The sequence below is a fragment of the Carcharodon carcharias genome, chromosome 20, assembly GCF_017639515.1.
Source record: "Carcharodon carcharias isolate sCarCar2 chromosome 20, sCarCar2.pri, whole genome shotgun sequence".
Lineage (NCBI taxonomy): Eukaryota > Metazoa > Chordata > Chondrichthyes > Lamniformes > Lamnidae > Carcharodon > Carcharodon carcharias.
Genome location: NC_054486.1, coordinates 16,167,912 through 16,194,484, shown reverse-complemented (window position 1 = coordinate 16,194,484; position 26,573 = coordinate 16,167,912). Strand labels below are relative to the sequence as shown.

General features: G+C 45.5%; 1 protein-coding gene across 5 annotated transcripts in view; it reads right to left on the bottom strand.

The window, feature by feature from the left end:
- Nucleotides 1-26,573, bottom strand: part of actn1 (actinin, alpha 1) — a 226,307-nt gene that overhangs the window by 97,166 nt on the left and 102,568 nt on the right. For all 5 annotated transcript variants that reach the window (XM_041213978.1, XM_041213976.1, XM_041213975.1 and 2 more), the window contains exon 3: nt 24,096-24,215. In XM_041213978.1, the coding sequence (XP_041069912.1) occupies nt 24,096-24,215 (120 nt within the window). The remainder of the gene's footprint in view (nt 1-24,095; nt 24,216-26,573) is intronic.

Sequence of the window (26,573 nt, the reverse complement as noted above, 5' to 3'; positions counted from 1 at the left end):
ATAGCATTGTAGGTGCACCTATACCCAAAAGGTTCAGATAAAATTATCTAAAGAAACCATTTCAAGATAAGATACTGACAAAAAAAACCTCAGAAGCGACACTAGATGTTCCTTAAACTTATCTACTGACGTGGAAGGGAAGAACAAATGGCAGATACAGACTTTCACACCCCCTGGTGGTTAGGTGGAGAGACATTGGCAAAATGCTGGAAGCCCCTCACTTGCCTTTCCCTCTATTCTGGGAATAACATATAACATCGGGAGGAAAAGCAGAAGGTGGTAAAGGAAAAAGAAAGGAGGAAGTTAAAAATGCGCCAAAAATTTTTCTACAAGGCCGAATGACTGTGCATTGCCAAAGCCCGGGCAGATTACTTGAATCATAAATTTTTAGAAGGATTTTCTGCACACTTAGATTGTAAATCTCTTCTGAACCGTTGAACAACGAGTTAGAATAGGAGCTAAAGTGCAACTTACAGGCCACAACAGCTCTGCACTGAGAAAAAGGGAAAGCATCCGTTTACCCAAAATGGACAACTGAGCCAAACTTGTGATACTCTTGGACAGTGCAGGTAGAGCACAGTCTGCAGTCACACAGCAAGCGAGGTGTTCATTTTTGTTTTTGGGAAGAGGAGGTGCACGCTGCAGAACTTTCCAGGAAAGCTGAGCTCCAGAAGCAAAGTTCCCTACTACTACTACCACTACTTCATGGCAAATACTCAAATTCTTTGGGCAGAGTAGAGGAGAGCTCCAGAGGCTCAGTGGGAGGATAAGACAACCAGCACACTCCTGAACCACACCAAATCTCAAGGTTCAGTCCCAAGTTAGCTGATGTCAGGAGTAGAGGCACTGCAATCAGCTATCGACTGAGAAAAAAGGCAATGAGAAAATTTATGTTCCCATCACCTCCACTGGGAAGTACCATGGATGTATCCAGCAAAAAAACAGGTAAAGTACTCAACTCTGACACTTTAACTGGCCTACCCACACCCTGTTACCTTGGTCACACACCAAGAATGACAGCTTATATCCTATTTACAGCACAGAGACGGGCCTTTTGGTTGAACAGGTCCATGCTGATGTTTATCTGTCTCCTGAACCTTCTCCCATCTCACTTCACCTCAACATATCCTCGAGCCAAGTTCGGCACCACATATGGAACCATAAGGAAAGGACTGCCCAAGAATGCTTTCAGGTTTCTCAGGAAAAAAAAAATACCCTATTCCTCCAGTGGAATGCTGGGAACGTTCTGCTCCGTCTTGTGTCTCTTGCGCATGAACCAGTTTTCTCTTTCTCTCCCTGTTACTCAACTGAGCCAAAACAAGATAAAGATTAGGAAAATACGTTTCTCTTCTCAGCTCTCTTACCCCGCACCTACTCTCTCAGTCAGTTACCATAGTCCTCTTTCGCATGGAACCAATTTCAGACATGTAGGCAAACAGCAGATTATAAGTCTTCTGGTGGTTTTCAGCATCAAAAAAAAGTGTCTAACGTTCTTAATCCTGGCATCAGGAAGCAAAGCTGGAAGAGGTAAAGTTTATTCACACAGGCAGGGCCTCGCTGCATTATTTTAATGCAGGCATTGGCCCCCCATGAAGCACTGATCATTGTAAATTCTGCCTGAAAATCTGTCCCCGCAGTTGGTTTTACATTACTGCTGCAGCTTGCCCACAATATGTGGGCCTTCCACAGCTCTTGGCAAACCCAGAGTACATAAGCAGCTGGCTGCCTGCTGCACAGACCTGCCGCAGGTCTTGTGCAATATGACAGCAGCTCAGGCCAGGCAGCATGCCAGCTGCTGGGCAGCGGAGTGAACGAACCAGAGTACAATCTGTCCAGGCCCACTTGGAGGCTGGCCTCAACTCTGCCTACCCTCTGCGTTTCTCACAAACTGAACGCAACAAAACAACTTGAGGCACGGATTTCAATTGGCTTACGGAGCAGAGTGGAATGACCCTAGAATCTTACTAGCCAGAGACGGAGGTGAAAACTTCAAAAAGAGGCAGTTGGTGAGGCACAGTCTGAGGTCTTTTACGTTGCATTGCTGGTGCTGCTGGTGGCCCTGGCGTCCACGGCAGTGCTGTTAACAGTGTAGCACCACCTCCAGTTTCCATTTATATAAACACCACCACAGGGAGAAAGAGCCATCATCTGTCCCGGCTGCCCAAGGGGAAAAACAGGGAAAGGTCCAGCCAGAGGAAAAATAAAGCAACAAATCAACAACCAGAGCTAAAGAATGAGAGGCGACCTTATTGAAACATGCAAGATTCTGAGAGAGCTTGACAGGATAGACGCTGAGGGGATGTTTCCTCTCGTGAGGGAATCCAGAACTAGGGGCACCGTTTAAAGATAAAGGTGTCTCTCCCATGTCAGATGGAAATGAGGAGGAATTGCTTCTCTCCGAGAAGCGTTCATGTTTGGGATTCTTTTCCACAGGTCACTGAGCATGTTTCACAGGAGGACAGGTCACTGAGCATGTTTCACAGGAGGACAGGTCACTGAGCATGTTTCACAGGAGGACAGGTCACTGAGCGTGTTTCACAGGAGGACAGGTCACTGAGCGTGTTAGACTTTTCATTGACAAGCGAGTCAAGGGTTATAGGGACAGGCAGGAAAGTGGAGTTGGGGGGTCACAATCAGTTTAGCCATAATCTTATCAAATGGCGGAGTAGGCTTGATGGGCCGAAAGGCCTACTCCTGCACCTATTTCTTATGATCTTATAGGTCCTTTAAGTGCTGTAAAAACGGCAATACTGGAGCCTTAGGTTATTATAACAGGTTAAAGCAGCAGCTGTGTTATACAAAGGCACTAAGATTAGCGATTAAACAATCTGAGCACAGATCCAAATTTCTGGTTATGTGAAAGTGGCCGAGCGGCTTACAAACAACTCCACCATATCTGACTCTGGAGGTTTTCACTGTCTCATTAACTAGGAGACAACTGGCTATTCATGAGCTCAGAATTCGAACCTCACACTCAGCTGGCAATGGATTATTAACAGGCTAAAGCAGCCTGTCTCCTGGAGGGACCAGGGAAAACAAACCACAAACACTGTAATGGAGTGGAAGGGGCGGTGGGGTAGCGGCGAGTCCTTTAAATGCAGGAAGGAAGAAAATGAAGAAGTAAATCAGATCTTTGGGCAAACGACACCCCGAAGCTTGACTCTGGTTTTTCCATCCATGATGGCTAATCCAGCTTCCGTAATGCCATTTTCTTCCTTTTTAGCTAACTTTGGTTAAAAAAAAAGGAAATGGAATGACTGTCGGAATGGATTTCCTTTCATTTACAAAAACTTGACTGGGGCTGAGAGGGAGGAATCGTTTGTTGGCAGCATCAGCACTCCTTCCTATCAGATCACTGCGCCTCAGCACTTAAAGCCATCAACAAGCCCAAGTTCAGCCTTGAACGTCAGACTTCCTCCCCATCATGTTCTGTGGCCAGCAGTTGGAGATACCGCCCATCTTAACACGAGCCAAGTCATTTTGTGTGCAGAGCTATGCACTTATCAACATCCGCAGATGCCGAGAGGTTTCTCCAGGCTGGCTTGCTGCTGCCAAGGGATAATTCTTTTGTCCCAATAAAGGTTCACAGTTAAAAGGAAATCCATTTAAACTCAGCATTATTTTTTTCCCTTTTCATCTGGTTACTGCAGAACGCTCACCCCTATCATGCACCCGCCCCTCCGACTGACAAGACAAACCAGGACAATGGCCTCAGGTGGGACACCCACACTGCCAGGTCCTGACCTGTGGCTCCTCTGCACCTGGCAGCAAACCCAAAGCGAACTGGTTGTGTTTGGCCTCTCTTGACTTGGCAGCGGGATTTAATGAATCCAGCCGGTTTGCTGCTGCGTCTGTGGGTCCTGCAGGTTTAGGAACTGGCAGTTTAAAACAAGCTCAATGACTGGAGTAGGCTATTCGGCCCACTGAGCTCACTCCACCCTTCTGGTTAACTGTAACAACTCCTCCTTTTTGATCCCGACTCCCTATCGTTTTCCGACATCCATTCATTACCAGGAAAGTTGGGCCTCAGGCTATGAATAAATTACCACCCAAGTATTGTCGGGGAAATCAATGAATTACAGCAAATTGCTTCTTGATCCCTTCAAAATTGTCTTGATTAAACCCAAACCGTGGTTCATGATCCTTCTCTTGTCTCAGCAAGCTGATGGTCTGCAATCACTAGGACACAAGAAATAGGAGGCGTAGACCTAAACTTATAACATTATAAAGTTATAATGTTACATTCCTGAACTCTCAGGCCCTCTGTCATTCAATACGATCATGATTGATCATGGGGTTCAACTCCACTTTCCTGCTGTCATGCCCATAAGACATGAAAGAGATCATAAAATTGTTTAAATCAAACCTTACTTTCTGCTTTTTTAAAAATGGACTTTGCTGGACCAAAAACATGGCTCCTAGAGGTCACATGATTTGCAAGTTGACTACAGTTCTGGAACCTTCCAACGGTAATTACGAGACAATGCTCAACCTTCATCCATGTGGAATCTCACACTTATCATTGTGCGGACCCAATACTATCAATGAAACAAGGGAGCAGCAAATGGTCTGTCTCCCCAGCCTGGACTTATAACAAAAAAGAGAGAGAGCCATCAAAACTCATTATACCTGCAAAGGCACCAATAGCCACCATCTACCTCCTAAGGTGAACAATGTATTTTAACCAGAGACGTAGAAACTGATTGTTAACCTGAAACTGACTCACCAATGGATAACACCACATGACCTAAACTCCTTTGGCCTTTGGAAAGTTATAATGTTACATTCCTGAACTCTCAGGCCAGTCTGCTGTTAACATCCAGCCTGTCAACACCAAACCGGACTCCATGCTGACAACAAAGGCTGCCTCAAGTTTAAACTCCTCGAGGCCTCGTTCTTTGGAAGATTCCTGCCATCGCCTGTCGAGCAGACCAAGTCCCTGTGTACCAACCCCATCTTGCTGCATCAACATCAACTTCCAAGGAATTGAGCAACTCCTACTTTCAGCCAGCTGAACCTGCCTGAACACTAACCCCTATGTGAAGGAACCCTCATTGGACTCTGACATTCTTGGTTTTTTTTTAAGTTACTCCTAGTTGTTAAACTCTTTTCTTTCCTATCTTCTTCTTGTGTGCTTGTGTGTGTGTGTGTGTGCACGTAGTTGGGACGACCATCCCCCAGGTTTGAATGTATGAATAAACAATACTTCAGTTTTAACCCTAAAGAGAGTTTGCTGCGAGTCACTTGAAAATTGACTTCACAAACAGAGGGTTGGGAAACATGTCACACCCTATTTCAACAACTAAAACACCTCGGCTTACGAACAGGCGGCAAGAAAAATAAGAGCTCAGCTTGCCTCTCTCCCCTGACCGTAACATTGTCTACTCCCCCATATCCCTCGTTTCCGAGGCACCAAAACTGTCTATCCCAGCCTTAAATATATTCAACGATAGAGCATCTCCAACCCTCTGGAGTACAGAATGTCAAAGATTCACAGCCCTTTTGAGTGAAGAAATCTCTCCATATCTCTGTCCTAAATGATCGGTCCCTCATCTGAGACTGCGTCTCGTGTTTTCGATTCCTCGATCAGCAAAAACAATCTCTCAGCGCCCACCCTATCAAGCCCATTTAGAGTCTCACATGTTTCAATGAGATCGTCTCTCATTCTTCTAAACACCAGAGAATATAGTCATTATGAATCAGAAGGATCTTGGCAATATAAGTATCTCCCGCTTCCTGATTGGGAGTTGCCCTGGGAAACTATCTTGAGAGCATTCAATGAATACTTTCCCGTTAGTGTCAAGGCCAATGTAGGAGCAGCTTTATACAGGCACAACTGTCATAGCTTTCGCCCTGTCGGAGAGAAAGTCCAGCAACTCAAATGAGGACAGCTGTTGAATCTAGATTGTAGAGCTCCATCCACTCAGTCCACAATCTATGCATGCACCTCTGGGAGGTGCATTCCATAGAGCAAAGAGCGACACACAGAATTCCATTTTCTCAGTTCCAAATTTGTAATCTCAATTCACATGCGGGGCACAACTCCAGGGAATGTCTTACCCAGGTCCACAGTGTTCAACCAGAATTGCTCATCGCGCTCGGCTGCCTGAGATTTTAGTAAAAGTACAATACTGCAGACGCTGGAAATCTGAAATAAGAACAGCAAATGCTGGAAAAACTCAGCAGGTCTGGCAGCATCAGTGGAGAGAGAGACAGAGTTTACGTTTCGATGCACGATTCTTCTTTGAGTTCACATTTCCAGTCCGTATCGCTCTTCTTCAGGCTCAAAATGTTAACTCAAAGAAGAATCGTACATCAAAACATTAACTCTGTTTCTCTCTCTGCAGATGCTGCCCGGCCTGCTGAGTTTTTCCAGCATTTTCTGCTTTCATTTATGCCTGAGATTTTAGTCTAGTGATGGCCAGCATCAAGTAAAATCTAAAAATGTTTAGAATGTGGGTTGAATATGAACACCAAAAAGACAAGAACAATGGTAAATGGAAGGAATATATGAGAAGGGACTATAGTGAAGACTGATGGAATGGTGTCACACTGCAACAAGTAGATAAGCTTGTCTCCTTAGGACAAATGATAACAGCAGATGGTCCATGTGATGCCGGAGCCAGAAGAAGGATAGAGATAGCCAAAAGTAACTTAGTGAAGATGAGGGATGTGTGTACAACAAGAAAACACAAGCCTGTAGCAAGGAAAATGCTCATAAGATGTGACATTCTATCCACTTGCCTGTCGGCCTCAGAAACCTGGGCACTAAATAAAGATCTGTGGAAGAAAGTAGAGGCCTTTGAAATGTGGATGCTAAGACGTACGTTCAAAATTCCATATACAGACCAGAAGACAAATAAAGAGGTGTTTGAAATTGTAAAAGAAAAAAGAACTCTTAAAAAGTGACATCCAGAAAAGTAAAAAGTAAAAAGAAAATCCATTTGATCAGAGCGGAAAAACTACAGACGTTGTTTCTAGAGGGTAAAGTGGAGGGCAGCAGGAAGAAGGGTCGACCTGGGTGTAGTTGGATGATGGATGTCACCGAGTGGTTGCAGATGAGCTACTGTGGGCGTGTAAGGATGGTGCAAGACAGATAATTATGACATACCATGACAGCAGATCTCCTGGTAGGAGTAGCTACAAGCAGCAGCAGGCCTGCACACATGACAACACCAGAGGCACCACTGCTGTGAAGGCAAGCCTCACCCAGAGCTGGGTTCCCACACCATCGCCACCTCCCTTATTTAACTGTGACCTGCCGAAATCAGCCTGCCAGAGACATCCCTGCACTGTAAAAGCAGCAGGCAAGATGATCAGAGGGCCTGGGTCTGTCCGAAAGGGCCCTTGAGTCCTTCCATTTGCAGGTTGCCTCCAAATGTACTCCCTGGGAAAAGGGATTTGGCCAACATCCAACTCAAGACAGCAGACTGGCAGCATAGTCAATACAATTTTAAGTGGAAACTGCTATCAGCTTGATGTCCACTGCAGCAGTTAAATAGTCTACCTCTTCATATTGGTAGCACAGTACCAGCCTGTTCATGAGAGGTGGATGCCCATTATAATATTGAAGTTGCTGCACTCTTTTATAATCTGCATAGGCATTTGATGTAATAAGTGTGCAAATATTGCACAGTGTGTGGTATCTGGAAAGGATGAAGGACAAAGTGTATAGTATCATGCAGTGGTTGACCTTCCTTTTCTGAGATTGCTAATTATAGAACATTTCTCCCCAAATAAGGGAAGCAATAGCTTTCAGGAGGGAAATCCCCATAACCTTCATTTTACACAGTGCTGACACATACGCCAGCAAAAATACATTGGGGAGTTCTTTCGGTGAAGTTAGGCCATTTTGGAAAATTAACCCTTAACCAAGTGCACCCAAAAGAAAGAAACAATGGTAAAACTTCCCAAGGGCTTCTTTCATTCCCTCATGGTGTACTCCTGTGAGCCAGGATGGATTTGATTTGTGTCAGCTCCAACACTGTTCAATTAAGCTACTGCAGTATAAATCCCCAGGCAGGGATCTCTGCAAAGTTCAGCAGCTGAGCTACAGCAGCTTTATTTCATTAGGAGCAGCAAACTGCGACAACATGGGGGAGAAAAAAAACCTTTCAATGCAGCGAGTGGGATGGATCTGGAATGCACCGCCTGAGACTGTGGCGGAGGCAGATTCAACCGTGGCTTTAACAAGGGAATTGGTCAATTAGCTGAAAAGATAAAAATTTGAGGAGACGTGGTGGACTTTGGTGGGCTTGAGTGGGCTGGGGTTGGGGAGTGGTGGGGGATGAGCAATGTGACCAAGTGAGTTGTTCTTGCAGAGAATAGACATGAATACGATGGCCCAAATAGTCACCTTTGCTGCTGTAACCATTCTATTAATCTACGATAAATCGGAATCCTTCCCCTCCCACCTTGTTTCACAGGAACACTGGAATAGGAGAGGTCCATTCAGCCCCTCGAGTCTGCTGTTCTGCCACTGGAGGAGGCAGTGGCATAGTGGAATTGTCACTGGACTAGTATTCCAGAGACCCAGGTTAATGCTCTGGGGAACCCAGGTTTGAATCCCACCATGGCAGGTGGTGAAACTTGAACTCAATAAAAAAATCTGGAGTTAAAAGTCTGATGATGGCCACTAAACCATTGTTGATGGTCATAAAAACCCATCTGGTTCACTAATATCTTCTAGGGAAGGAAATCTGCTGTCCTTACCTGGTCTGGCCTACATGGTGACTCCAGACCCACAGCAATGTGGTTGATTCTTAAATGCCCTCTGAACAAGGGCAATTAGGGATGGGCAATAAATGATGAGCTGGCCAGTGACGCCCACATCCCATGAATGAATAAAAATAATTCAAATAGGTAATGGCTGATCTGGGTCTCAATTCCAACTTTGTACCTACTTTCCTCGCACCCTTGCCGAACAAAATTCTATCAACCTCCGTTTTGAATTTTCAAGTGAGCTTTAAGGGGCACTTCCAGATTTCCGCTACCCTTTCTGCGAAGAGCAGCTCCCTGACACCACCTCGAGTAGCCGCGCTCCAATTTTTCTGCCCCTTCACCCAAGTCATTAATATAGACTGTAAACAGCCGAGATCCCAGCACTGACCCCTGTGGCAATCCGCTTGTTACCAACCTAAAAATGACCCATTCATCCCAACTTCCCATTTCCTGTGAGTTAGCCAATCCTCTGTCCATGCTAATGCATCAGCCGAACACTGCAAGCTCTTATTTTGTGCATTAACCTTTTATGTGGCACCTTATTGGATGCCCTTTGGAAATCCAAATACAGATTGAGCATCCGTTATCCAAAATCCTCAGTGTTTCGGATTGCAGAAAATTCCGATTTTCGGATACCGCACATAGGCCCAGGCCTACTTACATTACAATGGCCGAAGCCTAGGCTAGCTAAAGTAAATAAAATGGCTAGAAAAGTAAGGTGTCTCACTGAATAATAAGTACAGGGTACCGGTAATAAGTTCCCAGCCCTGGCGCCATTTGCGATTCTGCTTGCAGGAGAGGGCTCAAAGCGCTGATGTGTAAACAAACAGCTAGACTTTGCGCACTGGTGGTCAGGTGGGAGTGGCAAAGTTCATGTTGGCTCAGGTCACAAACTCCCCCTGCTAAAGGTTGATGAGGTTCAAAGAAGGGCGGTTTTCGGGATTTACGGATAAAGGCTACTTGACATCTACTGGTTCCCCTTTATCCACCTTGCTTGTTATATCCTCAAAGAACGCAGATAAATTTGCCAGGCACAAAATCATGCTGACTCTGATGGAATTATGATTTTCTCAATGTCTTGCTATTACTTTCCTAATAATGGATTGCAGCAGTTTCCCAATGACAGATGTTGGGCTTATAGTTTCCTGCTGTCTGTCTCCATAAGATTCCACAGAACAGTCGGATGCCATATTAACCTGCTTTTGATGTGTTGCTTGACTAGAACATTGGAATAACTCCCTACTCTTCTTTGAATAGTCACGGAATCTTCATATTGACCTGAAGAGAAAGCTTGGTTTGAAGTTTCGTCCAAAGATGACCTCTGACCCAGGAAATAGAATGTTACCACTGAATCAAATGGAGGAGTGATGAGCGTAACACAATGTAAACGTGTTCATTTAGAAGGAGGAGCCGATGTCTACAGCACTTGATAGAGGAACTTATTAAGTACCTATCTAGTCCTGGAGAACAATACAAGCCCAGAATAACAGCAAAGGGGAATGAAGCAATCTGTTTTTATCAGTGTTAATCATGGGCAGTGTATTTCATGAGGGTTTCCAGGTTTGGCAAGTATTGCGATGGCTGTGGATGTGTGGTTCCCATTCAGGAAATGACCTAATATGACCTAATGTCCCTAACAGAATCACATTTTTACAGATAGGCAGGGCTGGTTCACATCAGCTGCAATAAGACTTATTTCACTGTATTCTATCAGAATTCAAGAACCAAGAGTCTTCTAAATGAACACGTTTACATTGTGTTACGCTCGTCACTCCTCCATTTGATTCAGTGGTAACATTCTATTTCCTGGGTCAGAGGTCATCTTTGGATGAAACTTCAAACCAAGCTTTCTCTTCAGGTCAATATGAAGATTCCATGACTATTCAAAGAAGAGTAGGGAGTTAATCCAATGTTCTAGTCAAGCAACACATCAAAAGCAGGTTAATACGGCAGAGTGCTGGCAGTTTGACATTATCCTCTTGCACAGTGGTATTAACCTGTAAAATGGATCATTTTCATTTTTCAATAGAGAAAGGGCTTGAGAAACTCAGGTAAATAGTCAGAATGCAGAACACCACCCAGCTTGAACACAGCAGGGTGGGAAAAGGTGAGGTACACCAAGAACTAGCAGATTGTTTGCAGCAAGTTTAGTCTGAAATGGCTGTAGATCTTACAAGCAAAAGAAGCCAATATTATAAAGCACCCCTCAATGCTGACTAAGTAAGTCCATTGGTCAACACTTGCAGACTGGTTTTTAGCATCAGACAGTTTTTATATGTGGTCACCATAAAGGCTTCCAATTATTTATAGGATAGGTAGGCTTTGGTAGAGGGACAATCTAATGCTATTTGCATTGTAGCTTGCTGTGCTAAAATAAAGGACCATTATAGCAGATTTGCTTCTTCACAGATACGCAACACCTGTGCAGAGTGAGATGGCAATATTATCAGCTACTTTTCTGACAAGATAGTTGGGGAAAGTGGAACCAATTATAAAAGTCTGCAAGTTAAGCTTGTGTTATTTTCCTTAAGGTTTTGATGTAAATAGCCTTCATGCCATGTAAGAGACAGGATTGAGATTACAGACCCTAACCATTCCAGTTTCCTGCTATCTGTCTCAGTAAGGTTCCATGCAACAGTAGGATATATTTGACAGTGGTACATATGTGGACTTAACCATAGTATATTATGGAGACCAGCCAGAGATTTAAGAGGGACAGTGTTTAAGATGTAGGGTGGTGCTCAATAGAGGCAACAGGGGCCTTGCCTCCTGGCTAGAGTGCCAGTGAGAGCCTACATTGCCTCTTTTGGGGAAGGCCTGCTGAATTAAGGGCCTCTTAATTGGCCAGTGGTGGGCCTTACACAGGATCAAGGAGCCAGGGGATAGAAGTCCTGCCCGCCAAGAGCTGCTGGGCCAGAGGCCTGCAGCTCTCACTGCTCGACAGCACCAAAGAGGTGTAGTGGCTGTTAATGGTACTGTACAGGAGAGGCCTAGGATCGGCTGGATCCCAGACCAACAGGTGAGTGATGACTGGAAAAAGAAGTTGCTGGGTGGGAAGGCAAGGGATCGGCAGAAAAGGCGAAGGGTTGGTTGGGGGGGTGGAGATGGTGGGGTGGCTCTTCACAGTAGTTGGGAAGGGTTAGGAAGGCCCTCCACTGGCCTTCCTGTCACAGACTTAATTTTGGCAGGGGCGGGTTGCTGATCTGTCACCCTCCCGCCTGATTAATTGCCCTCCCCCATCACCAAACTCACTTTGGGGGACAGCATTAAATTCCATCCATGGTCTGTGTGGAGTTAAGCAGGACTCAGTTAGACTGTTTAACTCCATATTGTACTCCCGCATCAGGAAGAGAAAAAGTCAGTTCAGGTTTCTGTCCCTGATCATTATCCCTACTCAAAAAACACATATGTGGACATTGCAGGAGGAAAGGTTCGAGTTAGGCTACGAATTCCTCCTCAGCCAAATAGTCTACCTACAATCATCTTCTAAACTCTCAGATAAAAAAAGGGCACCAGTGTGCAGTATGGAAAGGTTCCTGATGGATGTGAAACAAGCAAGGGGTCAGGTGGTTCGAACACTGCTGTAAGCTCACTTTGGCAAGATCAAACTTCAAAAGTATAGTTCACAAGAAATTTTTGTACAAACTCAGGGCAGTCTTCCTTTTTTGTAAAACATGAGTTGGGAGTTCTGCAGGAATCCGCTGGTGCACTGAACATTCCATCTTGATCTGCACTGCCTTCAGGGCACAGTCTGCTCAATCCTGCACCCAAATGAGTGAGTGATTCCTCAAATAATGCTTTTATCAGGAACTTATAATCACTAGGTGACAACGTCACAGGGGAATTCGCACCAGCTCATTGCCTTCTCTGCCTGTTAACCAGCAAGAGGGTGTGCCTGAAATGTTGATGAATTTGTCAATGCTCCCTGGGGGCTTGCATTGTTCAGTAACAGGAGCACACACAGGGCTGTGTTGTACCGTACATTGGAAACACGATACCATCCCAGCTCATCATGAATGAAATGACAGTATTGAGCTTTACAGGCATGGTACCTTGAGTAGCACTAAAAGGAACAACATTACCCTCAGTGAAGCCTCTGGTGTCCAATGGCACGTTCATCATGGCTATTACAGTCTGACATCCACGCCCCAAAATAAAAAGGTAAGTACCCCCCACCCCCAACCCAAACACCACCACCACCACCAAACTGGTCCACCACTCCATTTTCACAGTGATTTGCCAAACCACATGCTGTGGCCCTCACACACATCACATATCCTTCTAGCTGGGTCTTTGGGGAAGATCATACGTCAAATACTGAATATTTAATCCATTCTGTAGTCAGCATTCCCAACACCATCAAACCAATCCCCTTTAAAATCTCTTGAAATTCTGCAAAGTAGTGCTTGAATTTTAGAATTTTCATCCTTGCTTTCAAATCCTTCCATGGGCTCACCCCTCTCTACCTCTGTAATATCACCTTGCCCGGCCAACATACCTCCGACTAATTTATTTTGTAGTGCATGCGTGAAGTCAAGTGCTCAGGCCCTTTAAATTTTGTGTATTTGGCCGCACGCAAGAGGAAACTTGTGCATGGCCACATGGCTTAATGGGAACATGGCCTACAACCCTCTCATTCTGACCCCTTGCAGTGCCTGTTTTTTCAACCCTCCACCATTGGTGGTCATGCCTTCAGTTGCCTAGGCCCCAGGCTCTATAATTTCCTCACTAAACCTCTGTGTAACTCTACCTTGCTCCCCTCTTTTAAGATGGTCCCAAAAACAGGTTTCTTGAACCAAGCTTTTGGTCACCAGTTCTGACATCTCGTGACTCGGCGTCAAATTTTGTCTGATAATGCTCCTGTGAAGCACCCTGGGAATTTTGACAAGGCTTAAGGCACAGTATAATTGTAAGTTGTTGAAGTCCTGAAGATCCTGGCAAGATCCCCATTCGAACACACAACATCCTCATTTGGAAGATTAGACATGCCTTTGAGATGTTAACTTGGCTGCTTACTTTGCAGGGTGGATTCAGACACACGGTGGAAACAGCCATGGTCTGTGACCAGGTTTGTGGCCGTGGTCCTTACCTGATTCAGTCTGGTGAGGTGGGGGAGTGGACAAGAAAGATGCTTCTGAAAGGTCCACTACATAAAAAATTATTCTCTTTATTATCACAGCCACCTCAAGTACAAGATGCTGGGTTGGAATCTTCAAATGTGCAGTTTTGGTCTCTGCCACACTTAACATGGTTAGTTGAGCCTCACCTTCAATAGTAAAGGCCAACAGAAAGCATTTATTTGGCAGGAAAGGTTTGACAGGTTGGGCATATACCCACTGGTTTTTAGAAGAATGAGAGGTAATCTTTTAGGAACATGCAAGGTCCTCAGGGGACGTGACAGGGCGGATGATAAGAGGATGTTTCCCCTTGTGTGGGAGCCTAGAACCAGGGGACACAGTTTAAAAATAAGGGGTCTCCCATTTAAGACAGAGATTAGGAGAAATGTTTTCTCTCAGAGGGTCGTTAGTCTGTGGAACTCTCTTCTCCAGGGAGCAGCAGAGGTTAGATCATTGAATATATTCAAAGCTGCGTTAGATTTTTAGATCTACAAGGAAGTAAAGGGTTAGGGGAGCGGGCAGACCCTGTAAGGGCAGGTAGGTGGAGTTGGGCCACAATCAGATCAGCCATGATCTTATCCAATGATGGAGCAAGCTCGAGGGGCAGAATAGCCTACTCCTTCCTGCTCCTACTTCATATGTTCCTGTTTTTGTGTTCTTGTGCATCCATGGTATTCACAGAGTCCTTTCTAAGCTGTCCTCGAGTATCTTTCAATGGTCTAACACAGTCATTGACGGTCCTTTGACTCTGGAGGAGCTGAAACAGCTTTTTCCCATTGCTGCTGCCACAATAGGCAACTACCCCCCCTTGCCAGAAGCCTTTTGGCTGCTTGAAAAGCTCCCTGAGTTTTCTTTAACAGTTCACAACACTTATCTTTGTTTTGCCAGTTATTATGCTCTTCTAATTTATAAAAGCATTTTTGTCTCTGTCTTACCCACTGCTATACAATTTGCAAAAACATTATGAACAGTATTTGACAGATCTTGGGGGGGGGGGAAAATCAGCTTGTATCATCTGGCTTCAATCCTGGACTCTGGAGGACTTGGGAGGAAAGGCTGCATTTGTTCAATTTCTGTGCATTTTGTTACCAGCACAGTTAGATCTATTGCTGAATACGACTAAACAGCTTTTTATGCAGAAGATAGCTCTGGGCAGCTGAAAATTTAGCTTTCAGGAGTCATGAAAAGAGCTTCCACCTGTGAGCTAGTCAACCTTTACAGGGAGATCCCCTGTTTACAATTAAGTTATAAAACCACTGAGCCATATTGACTTCAACATAAGAAATAGGAGCAGGAGGAGGCTATTTGGCCCCTCGAGCCTTCACTGCCAGTCAGTATGATTATGGCTGGCCTGATGCGGCCTTAAACTTTACATTCCTGTCTGTTCCCACCAACCCCCCATAACTGTTGACTCCCTTGTCAGTCAAAAATCTGTTGGAAATGGGGCTGCAAGTGATTATGATGAGAGGAGATGCAGACAACATTCTTATGAAACTAGCTTCTTTGTAGTAGCACCTGCCTGCATTTTTTAAACTGTGTACAAAAGCATCAGATCTTCACCTCTCTCTCTCTCTCTGTGCTCCCCCCCCCCACCCCAACCACTTCCAACCCACCCACCCACCGAAGGTTTGGACTCTTGTTGGGGCTGCAGAGCCCAAAAGCCTTAGCGTATCTGCTCCAAGGTGAGAGCTGAGGCAAAGCCGCTGGTGTTAACAAAGGATGGGTTGACAATGTAACATGGCTGAATCTAATCCTCTAGCCAATCAACAACCAGTGGGTCTAGCATAAAGAAAAAAAAGTCAGAATTTTCCAGTCTCTGAAGTCAACCATATCATTCCAAGTATTGCCTGGACTGGAATGAGCTCGCTTGGCACAGACTATGGATTGGAATTGCATTGGAGTATATTGGGATTGAACTCAACTGCCTTTCTGACACCAAATGCAGAAACTCATATGTGAAGGACAGCCAGTTGAGTGAGGTTCCTGGAGGTAGTCATTCATTAGCTCAACATGGATCATCCTGGCCACAGGTCACATACGCATCTGCGTACAATCATGCACAGGCCCTGCTAGTAAAGCCTTGCAACCAACTGTCTGAGACCCCTTGCCATTGGACCAAGGCCCCGCTTTGTCGACACTGTTGGTGTGCTATGATCAACTCGCTTATTAAAAAAAAAGAAATCACACACAGGCATCTTCCACTCATTTAAACGAAGTTTGGGTCCTGAAACATTAGGACTCTGATAGACAAACTCAGCAGTGACAGACCTGAGCACTGCACCACTACCATAGTTCGGGACTCAGGTGCCTTGACTTCAACACTGCCTCCCCAAGACAGACACAACATGCAGGAGAAGGCCAACTGAAGCAACAAGGTGACGGGTAAGGTTCATTCAAGAAGGCACCGAGCACATCAAGAGACTTCATCAGGAACGTGCAGAGGCAAAGTAAAAGTGTCGAAGGGAGTGCACAAACCTTCAAACAACCCACCTACGCAACTCTTCAAGCATTACCCACCCCACATGTGGCAGGGTCTGCAGATCACGCATTGGGCTCATCAGCCATCTCAAAACCCATCGGACTAAAGTGGAAGCAAGTCATCCTCAATCCTGAGGGTCTGCCAAAGAGAAGATGATCGATCAGTGCCTTTAGAAAGGAGGGAGTTGAGAAGGGATGCAAACAACACACAGGGTCTTCACTGAAATCGGCTCAAAGCAACAGGTCATTGCTATCCCCATATCCCAATGCAAAAAGAGTAACCACATCATGAAAGCAGATTCTATCAAGTCACAAAAGACAACAAGCGGATCAACATTTTGCTTGAGGGTCAGTGAATTTTCCTCTTCACATCCAAAAACAATGCACATATTTTTGTCCAAACTGCCAAGATATGCTGAAGTGAAATGGTAGAAATCCAGACAGTGGGATTAATAGGGCACATCTGGAGAGGATCAGATGGAACTGCTGCAACTGCACCACCTGGGCTGAGCACATCTCCAACTAATTCATTTAATAGCTGCTCAAGGAACCAGAGGTCAGCAGCTACTGCAGCACACGACAAGCTACAACGTGCTTCGAGACTTGTAACATAGAACGTGTTGAAAATAATTTTGATCCCCACAGCACTGATGTTGCATCATTTATGAACCAGCTGCTCCATGTGTAAAGTCACATCTAATCCTATATTAAGTGAAAGGGGATAGATGACAGGGAGTGTTGCCCTGAGAGGGGGAAGGCCTGAATCAGCTCATCCTGGCCACCCTATAAGTTTCCTCTTTTGTGCAGGACAACAGGACGATCTCACCACGTGTTACACTGAAGTGCCAACATGCTACACTATAGAGTGGATCATGCATGATTCCCCTCACCTGATCCCTCAGGCATGTTGCTGCCAGGGTTCAGTGATGGAGACCAAATGTTTCAATGGGCAGGTTATGGAAAGGAGACCTATCTTGATCACTTTGACGAACAGAGCCCTGATATTCTGGGGAGAAGATACCCAACCGGATTCAGAAGGCTCCACATGTCCTTTATTTACAGGCTATAGGCCAGTTTGATGTTGTCCTTGAACAATCCAAGGTCCAAACACCTCCTAAAGCACATAATCATTTCCCCTGTATTACAGCAGTGAGTGCACTTCAAGAACACCTGACTGGCAGTAAAGCAGTTTGTGCAGTCACGAGGTTGGGAAAGGAAGAGGAAATGAATGAGAAAACAAAAGGCAAAGCGAGACCACACAGTACATCTTTCAGCTCTTCAACTCCCAACCTCTTTCAGGTGCTACTTCTCTTGAACCTCCCTGCTTATGCTTAGCTGGTGGGGCAAGACTCTTGCCATTCTAGGTGCTCCCATTCCAGGTGCAATTATCTTTAAAGGGGAGGCTCTTAAAAGGGGGCATAACCTTCCTCTAGGATCAAGACCTTCATCACCTTGTGAATGGCCTAGTGGTCTGCAATCTCCTGCTACAATACATACATAAGCTCACCACGCTGCCTCTTTACCATCAATTTCAGTCATATTGCAACATGACTTACCACCATCCCCACGCCGCATTCATCTTCCAACCTCATCCTCATGCCCCAGTTGGACTGAAACATTGTGAACTAAACTTGCTGTTTAAAATTCTTGGGAATTATCTTTCAGACGTGCGCCTTGATTCCGATTCAAGAGGTCACAGATTCATACACACAATCGAAAACAGCACTCCAGCGTAGTACTGAGGGAGTGTTGCATTGTCAGAGGCGCTGTCTTTGGATATGACATTAAACCTCTCAGGCAGACGTAAAGGATCCCTCAGCATCTTCCAATCAAGAGCTGGAAGCCCTCCCCTATGTCCTCACCACCACTATCATCTGGTCATTTAACTAATACCTGCTGCTGGCATGCTGCTGTGCATAAACTGCTTGCTGCATTTGATCTAAATTACAGCAGGTGACTACACTTCAACACACTTGACTGGCAGTGATGCAGTTTGTTCCATCATGAGGTTAGGAGAGGGAGAGGGAGAGGGAGAGAAAATAAATGAGGACAGAAAGAAAGAAAGAGAGAGAGAGAGAGAGCGCAAGAAAGGGCAGTCAAAAGAGAGTAAAGGATAGGAAAAAGGAGAAAGATGCGAGTGGAGGAGGGCAAGGAGGAGAGGAAAGGACTGCCCTTTTCATGTAATCTTATCACAATTCATTTTAAAAACCGGTTGTCATTCTCCTCACTTGCGTTTTGTTAAGTTTGATAAGGTCAATGCTGGAGGCAAGGCAGAAATTTTTAATTTTTAACAGAAATGAAACCATGAGATGAGGAGTTTGGGGGAAGATAAAGGTATAGAAATGGATGAAGAGATGCGGTGAAAGATGGGCACATCTACAACCAGTAGCTCTTTATATATTAAAAAAGTAAGAACTGAATGAAACTCAGTCCTAAATGGTTTCAGTTCGGCTAGAGGCATGCAGCTGCTCTCAGCAATGGAACTAAAACAATGAGAGGAGGAGACTTGATCAAAAAGAATGAGATATTATTGTCTGTAGAACAAGAGAAGTCAGGATAAACTGACCTAAAACTAAAATGAATTGTAATGAGGAATACAAGATCAAAAGGTCTTTTAAATACGCTACATTAAACAAGGAAAGCTTTCCAGATAAGTCTCACCGCACAGAGTAAGTATTTGCATTCAACAGCTCACAGATGACTAATTCAAACAAGACAGAAATATTCAAATACCTAACAGTGCTTGCGCGCACATACAAAAACACGCACCAAAAAAACCACGCATGTGCATGCAAATCAAAAACACACGCACCCCCTCAAAAAACACACACACGCACTCACACACGGCTGTATTTCTTATTAAGAAGTGTACAGAAAGAAATGACTGTTGTACGTGTGCTTTTATGTTTCTGTTTTTGTCCTAGGTGTCATATTTTGCTTGATAAAACTCCTGTGAGACACCTTGGGAGTTTTTATTATTTTAAAGTGCAGAACCACAGGGGCTGGATTTTTGCTGGGAAACAGGAGCTGGGTGAGCTTCTGTGTCAGAAACCCACCTCCAGTGGGAAACTGACCGAGGTTTAGATTTTTGTGGGAGTGAGCCTTTAATTGACACGGAAACAGTTTTCCTGTCCAATCAATGCTGGTGGGGGCAGGAAGAGAGGTGGCTCAGGTGAAGACTCCTTCAGACACCCATGGCAGCCATCACTGAGGCTGCTGGTTGTCCTGAGGGAAAGGGTTTGTGCTGCAGCCTGCCACTGTGCCACAGGGAAGTGGGATGTTACAGGGGAGCGGGAGGTCTGGCACCCATGATAGGAAGGAGAGAGGTCCTCTTCTTTGGAGGAGCAAGCCACCTCATTGTGCAGCAGGGGAATCTCTCTGTCCTGCCTCGTCTCCCTCCACCTCCAATTCCTCTTCTTCTCTTACCTCCTGCTCCTCCCCCCGATGAGTTGTGCCCTGCTGGGCCGTCACCGTCCCTCAAGGTCCACACCTCTCTGGAGGGCCAAGTTATGGAGAGCGCAGCAGACCACCAGAATGGTTGAGACACATGCTGGAGGGGATTGCAGGGCATAACCCAACCGGTCCAGGCACCAGACCCAGTTCTCTCTGAGCCAGTGATGCCCCATCAGTTGTGAATCCGTTGTGTTGCCAATCTTAGTGAAGAGGCCATCAGTCACCTGGATGACGTACCAGTGTGTAGCCGCCTGTGCAATGCTGCTAGTGCTCTGCACTGACAAGGACACAGATGTCTGTGATCCAGTACCAAGAGAGTCACAGTCTCTTTCAGCACTGGTTCTCAGTCATGTACTGGTGGCTTCACCTCTCCCTGTAGATCCCGTGCTCAAAGTAGTGTCTCCTTTTCCTCTGCATCCCCGGTCCCTCTCCTCTGACCTCCTGATCCCTGGCGTTGTGCCCTTTCTGTGCAGGCTTCTCCTCACCTCCAATAGCCTCGATTTCTGAGGGTGCAGCACCCATTTCCAACTGCAGCTTTACTGGTGTTCAAATGGAGTCTTACCCACTGCTTCGATGCCCATGCGATACCAGAGAGTGACAACCTGCTGAGATGGCAAACTTCTTCATTCTGACTCTTTCCTGACCTGTGATGGGCTGCTGCAACTTTAACTTCAAAGGGCTACACTTACCTTTTGAATCTTTTCTGGCCTCCTTGACCCAGCTCCACGAGGACCTCGCCTCTCTTCATCCAGCTGCAGAGAGCCGGCTGCCCCCAGAGAAACCCAGAAAGTTTGCAGAGGCGGGCTTTTAACAAACCCTTAACGACGTTAATTGGCTTGTTTAGAGCTTGGCAAGCTCTGAGGCTCATGCTCCTCCAGCCCTCACAAAGACCACGGATGTTGGAAATGCAGGCGGGACATCTCACCGTACAATGTCGCCACAATTTTCTTCTGGCTGCCTGCCTCTGTTGCGGCCCGAATTGGCCCATCAAAATCTGTCCCCGGGTCTCAGTTTGTCCAGTTGGCCTCTCCCAGCAGAGGTGGGAGGTGCCAGATGGTATCGCCCGCCTCTACACATTAGTAATCTCACCCCTGAGACAACAGGTCATGGGGTTAAACCACACCACAGGCCTTGAGGACACTTGTCTAAGCCAACACCTGTCGAAACTGTTGCCTTTCATACTTTCCACCTATTCAGGTGAACACAATAGATTTAATGCCATTATTCAATGAGACGTTGTGGGAGGTTCTCTCAGTGTCGCCATCAGTTTTTATCCCCCAGCTAACACTATAAAAACCATAATCACTTGGACAGCAATGAGCTAAATCACATTTGATTTTCATTGCACAAACTGACTGTCCTGTATGCCACGTCACAAAGACTCCATTTTAAAAGTACTTCATTGGTGCACTGGAACATCCTGATGATGTGAGAGGTGCTATGTCAATGCAATTTCATTCTTCCTTGATCAAAAGACTTCTGAAGGTTTTAAAAAGTTTCAGCCTTGGCTCAATTTAGCCTCAGAGATTTCTGGGTTTACGTTAGGTAAGGGCATTAAGGCTATGAAACTAAGGCAGGTAAATGGAATCAAGGTGCAGATCAGCAATGATCTAAGTGAATGGCAGCATAGGCTCGATTGGCTCTAACACTCCCAAGACCCACTCCAGAGACTTCAGCCCATAATCTAGGCTAACACATCAAGTGCAGTACGGAGGGAGTACTGCACTGTCAGAGGAAACATTAAACCAAGGTGCAGTCGATCTTTGCAGGTGGGTGTAAGCGACTCCATGACACTATTCAAAGAAAAGCAGGGGAGATACTCTCAGGATCCTGGCCAATATTTATCTTCTAAGATGACAGATCACTTGGTCACTGTCTCATGGCTGTTTGTGGGAGCTTGCTGTGCACACATTGGCTGCTGCATTTCCCTACAACAGTGACTACACTTCAAAAAGCACTTTGTCCTGACATCATGGAAGATGCATTCTAAATGGATGATTTCTTTTTTCTTTAAAACAATGAGTGTAACAGGACTAAAGGCTTCACCGACCAAGTGCATCATACATACAATTGAGGAGTCGGCCACTCGGCCCTTCGAGCCTGCTCCTCCACTCAATAAGATCATGGCTGACCTGATTGTAAGCTCAAATCCACATTCCTGCCTATCCCCGACAGGCAAGGGGGTGAAAGGTTATCAAGAATCTTATCTAACTCTGCCTTAAGAATATTAAAAGGCTATGCTTCCAACACCTTTTGAGGAAGAGAGTTCCAAAGACCCTCGAACCGGAACAGAAAAAATTTCCCCTCATCTCTGTCCTAAATGGGTGACCCCTTATTTTTAAACAGTGGGCCCTGATACTAGATTCTCCCACAAGAGGAAACACCCTCTCCACACCCACCCTGTCAAGACCCCTCAGGATCGTATGAATGTCATCGTGCTGGTTCGCTCCATGCCTTGAGCAGGCTACCCTCCTAAAGTAACTCATTAGGTTTACAAGGCAGGCCAGGCAATTCCTAGAACTGGTGGCAGACTGGAAGACACAGAAGCAAAATGGATTCCCCACTGTTGGAGAAACACAGATCTATGCCGTACATGATTGTGCCACGAACTTTGAGAGAACGAACAACACTCCTGTAATTTGAACAGCTAGTTACAATTGTGGCATCACTGCCATGAGACAGCTAGGTGTAAGTGTCATAGCAACCGTACCAGTCAAATCACTCAGTGGAATGTGATAATCACAGTTCCACACAAGTCCACAGCCTTAGCCATTATTACTTTACTCAAATATGTTGAAATGTTACAGGTGTTTTACAATTGTAGACTTCAATGAATCAACTTTTACTATTTCTTCATTATACAGTTACTATGTAATAAATAATGCAGAAAACAAAAAGTATGCCAGTGGGAAGCACATATTGTCAGACAACTTGATCGAAATCTAAAATCCAGGGTTGATCAGATCCAAACTAACAGACCCATAGGTTTGTGCTTTTCAGGGGCCACAAGAAAGTACAAACTGGTCTCGTCTGACATCCACCCAGACAACGAGGGGGGGCCAACAAAATCCCAACAGCATGTAAAACTGTCCCACATACAGAGGTTAACCAGGTAGCCAGGATTATCCTCCAGTCTACTTGGGCAAGCAGGTATTTCAATCTGATGTTTGAGGTATTGAGGGGCAGAGAGCATGGTAACAGAATGGTAAAGTTCACGCAGAATTATCCTTCATGCCACGTGTAATTATACGAGTAAAATGGTCACTTTGGTTCACATCGTAGAGGAGAATTTCCCCCCCGTTGGGAGATCGGAATGACGCGTGGTGACATCGGAACGCACGCCTGGCGTCACCGCGCGCCATTTTACAAGGCCACCCCCCCCCCCACCGCCGAACAGAAAATTCTGGCCATACTTTATTCGTTCGCGGGATGCGAGTGTCGCTGGGAAGACCAGCATTTGTTGCCCGTCCCTAAATGCCCTTTGAACTGAGTGGCTGGCTAGGCCATTTCAGAGGGCAGTTAAGAGTCAACCACATTGCTGTGGGTCTGGAGTCACATGTTGTCCAGACCAGGTTAGGGTGGCAGATTTCCTTCCCAAAAGGACATTAGTGAACCAGATGGGTTTTAGTGACAATCGATAATAGTTGCCATGGTCACCATTACTGAGACTAGCTTTATATTCCAGACTTATTAACTGAATTTAAATTCCACCAGCTGCTGTGGCGAGATTTGAATCTGCGTCCCCTGGGCATTAGCCTGGGCCTCTGGATTACTAGTCCAGTGACATTACCACAATGTCACCATCTCTCCTACACTCAGCCATAATTACGAGAGGTAGCATGCGAGTAGGGGGAGTGGGAATGTGAGAAGTAGAGAGTTACATGTGCCTGCACCACTGGCATTATTAAATGGCGTCTAAATGCAGCAGGCTCTGCTACTTACCATGCTGTGGTTGCTCATGGGTCTAAGTTCTGCTGCTGGGTGTTAGGCTAGGGTTGGGTAGTGAGCTGGTGAAATGATTCCTGTCTCCATGGATATTAAGCTAAACAAATTCCAGTATAAAATCTGTTTCACTCTTCCTTCTAAACCTGTTGTTAGCTAAACCGAAGTATGACAATGCTGGAGTAATGGAAAATATTTTCTCTTCTGAGTCAGGGATAAGATTATGACAAGCACTCCACTGCCTGGGATGATGGGAGTTTTATTCAGGGCAGTAACCAGGCTATAGCACTTGTAACAATGGCCCCTCTGTACCTGCATAAAGCTGTAGAAATCTCTGACTTGGCTATCGATCAGGATAGACTGTTCTATTTTTCACATTCTTACCTTCTGCTCCGATGGAAACAAGTTTAACCCCCTTGCTGGCGATAAAATCCAGGGCTTTGTTGACATTCGATATTTTATGTACACGCATCTTCCCTCTTTCTGGTTTGGGCAAGCGTTCGCCTGTTCATGGAAAATAAATATGATATTATAATAATTCTCCACTAGGCTTTACCAAAATGGTTAAACTACTTCTCCTCAGCCTGATTCATCCCCAAGGCCCATCAATCCAGTACCCAGCAGCATGATTCACGTGAGGAACACCTCCAGAAAACACATGTTGAGTTGTGGGTTCCATTTGTCAGCATGAAGCTGGTTTACATGGGACTAGGCTACATGTTCTTCACTCTCCTCCTGCCTTCTTCCTCCCCCTGCAAAGGCATTTTCAAATTCCCTCCCTGACCTCATTCCATTCCGACTTACCTTTGTAATTGCCTCCCTTCCTACAACCCTCTGAGATCTCTGCACCCCCTCCAATTCTAGCCACTTGACCATCTCTGATTTTAATCGCTCCCGCATTGGTGGCCATGCATTCAGCTGTTAAGGCCCTTTGGCTCTGGAATTCTCTCCCTAACCCTTTCTGCCTCTCTACCCCTCTCTGCTCCTTCAAGACATTCCTTAAAACCTACCTCTTTAACCAAGCCTTTAGTCATCTGACCTAATATTTTGTTATGTGATTCATTATTCAATTTTGCTTCATAACATTGTGCCAGGTACCTTACAACATTTTACTATGTTAAAAGGCACTATATAAATACAAGCTGTTGTTGTACAAGTAGATAACTTTGAATGTTAAACAGAACAATATGCTTTATTAAAGCTACTCCCTATCTGAGCTATGGTCACACCTCTGGCAGCCTTTATATAATCTGGAATTTCACCTGTAACTCATTAGCCCCCACTCAGATCTCAAAGTGATTTTTTTCCTCTTGATGTCTCTTGCTTGGCGACTGAAGGCCTCTCAGAGGAAGTTCATCATACTTGGGAGTAACACGAGTGAAAAACACTACGACTCCCCAAAGCCCACAAGCTGCTCCCACTTTTAAACAACATCTCGCCAGAATGCTGCGCATCAACTGCCTGATAAGAGTCCAGCTACAGAACAAAGGCAGATCTCAGACTTGAAGCCTCAGCGAGGAAGCTCTCATAATTCCAGGATGCCAGCACATGGGTGACAGTGGGGGGTCATAGTTTAGGATGCACAGGTTAAAGGTTAGAACACTTACATTGATTTACTAGCAAGAAACAACAAAAGCACTTCAGAATTTTGTCAAACTATGGCAGAGGTCACTCAACCTTCTTTGACAAGAAGGCACCAACATGCGATTCCTTGATTACATGCTATTATAAACTCAAACGGCAAGAATTTTAAGAGTGCTCCAAGTGCCTCAAAGATATGATAATATGTTGCAGCTCCTTCACTGTCTGTGCATGAGGGACCGGGATGAGGGGGAAGTTCTTCACGCCGAGGGTGGTGAATCTTTGGAATTCTATGCCCCAGAGGGCTGCGGGATGCTCAGTCATTGAGTACGTTCAAAACTGAGATCAATAGATTTTGACGTATTAGAAATATCAAGAGATAATGCAAGAAAAGGGTGAAGCAGGAGATCAGCCATGATCTCACTGAATGGTGGAGTAGGCTAGAGGGGCTGAATGGCCTACTCCTGCTCCTATTTCTTATGTTCTTATGCACATGCTGCTGTCTATGTCTGAAATAGTTCAGAATGTCCAGCTTGATTCCTTTTCACGTAGATATATTGTCACGACTCACAGGGATTAGTGAGCTGTAACATAAAGCCCCAATGTTCCCCGAGCCGCAACACATGTGAACAGTTTGACCAAACCACAAGATTGCCCCAATTCTACTTAACTCTGTTTTTTTTTTAATTCATTCACGGGACATGGGCTTCGCTGGCTGGGCCAGCATTTATTGCCTATCCCTAGTCGCCCTTGAGAAGGTGGTGGTGAGCTGCCTTCTTGAACCGCTGCAGTCCATGTGGTGTAGGTACACCCACAGTGCTGTTAGGGAGGGAGTTCCAGGATTTTGACCCAGCGACAGTGAAGGAACAGCGATATATTTCCAAGTCAGGATGGTGAGTGGCTTGGAGGGGAACTTCCAGGTGGTGGTGTTCCCACCTATCTGCTGCCCTTGTCCGTCTAGATGGTAGCAGTCATGGGTTTGGAAGGTGCAGTCGAAGGAGCCTTGGTGAATTCCTGCAGTGCAGCTTGAAGATGGTATATACTGCTGCCACTGTGCGTCGATGGTAGAGGAGTGAATGTTTGTGGATGTGGTGCCAATCAAGCGGGCTGCATTGCCCTGGACTGTGTCAAGCTTCTTGAGCTTTGCGGGAGCTGCACTCATCCAGGCAAGTGGAGAGTATTCCATCACATTCCTGATATGTGCCTTGTAGATGGTGGACAGGCTTTGGGGAGTCAGGAGACTGGTTACTCATTACACGATTCCTAGCCTCTGACCTGCTC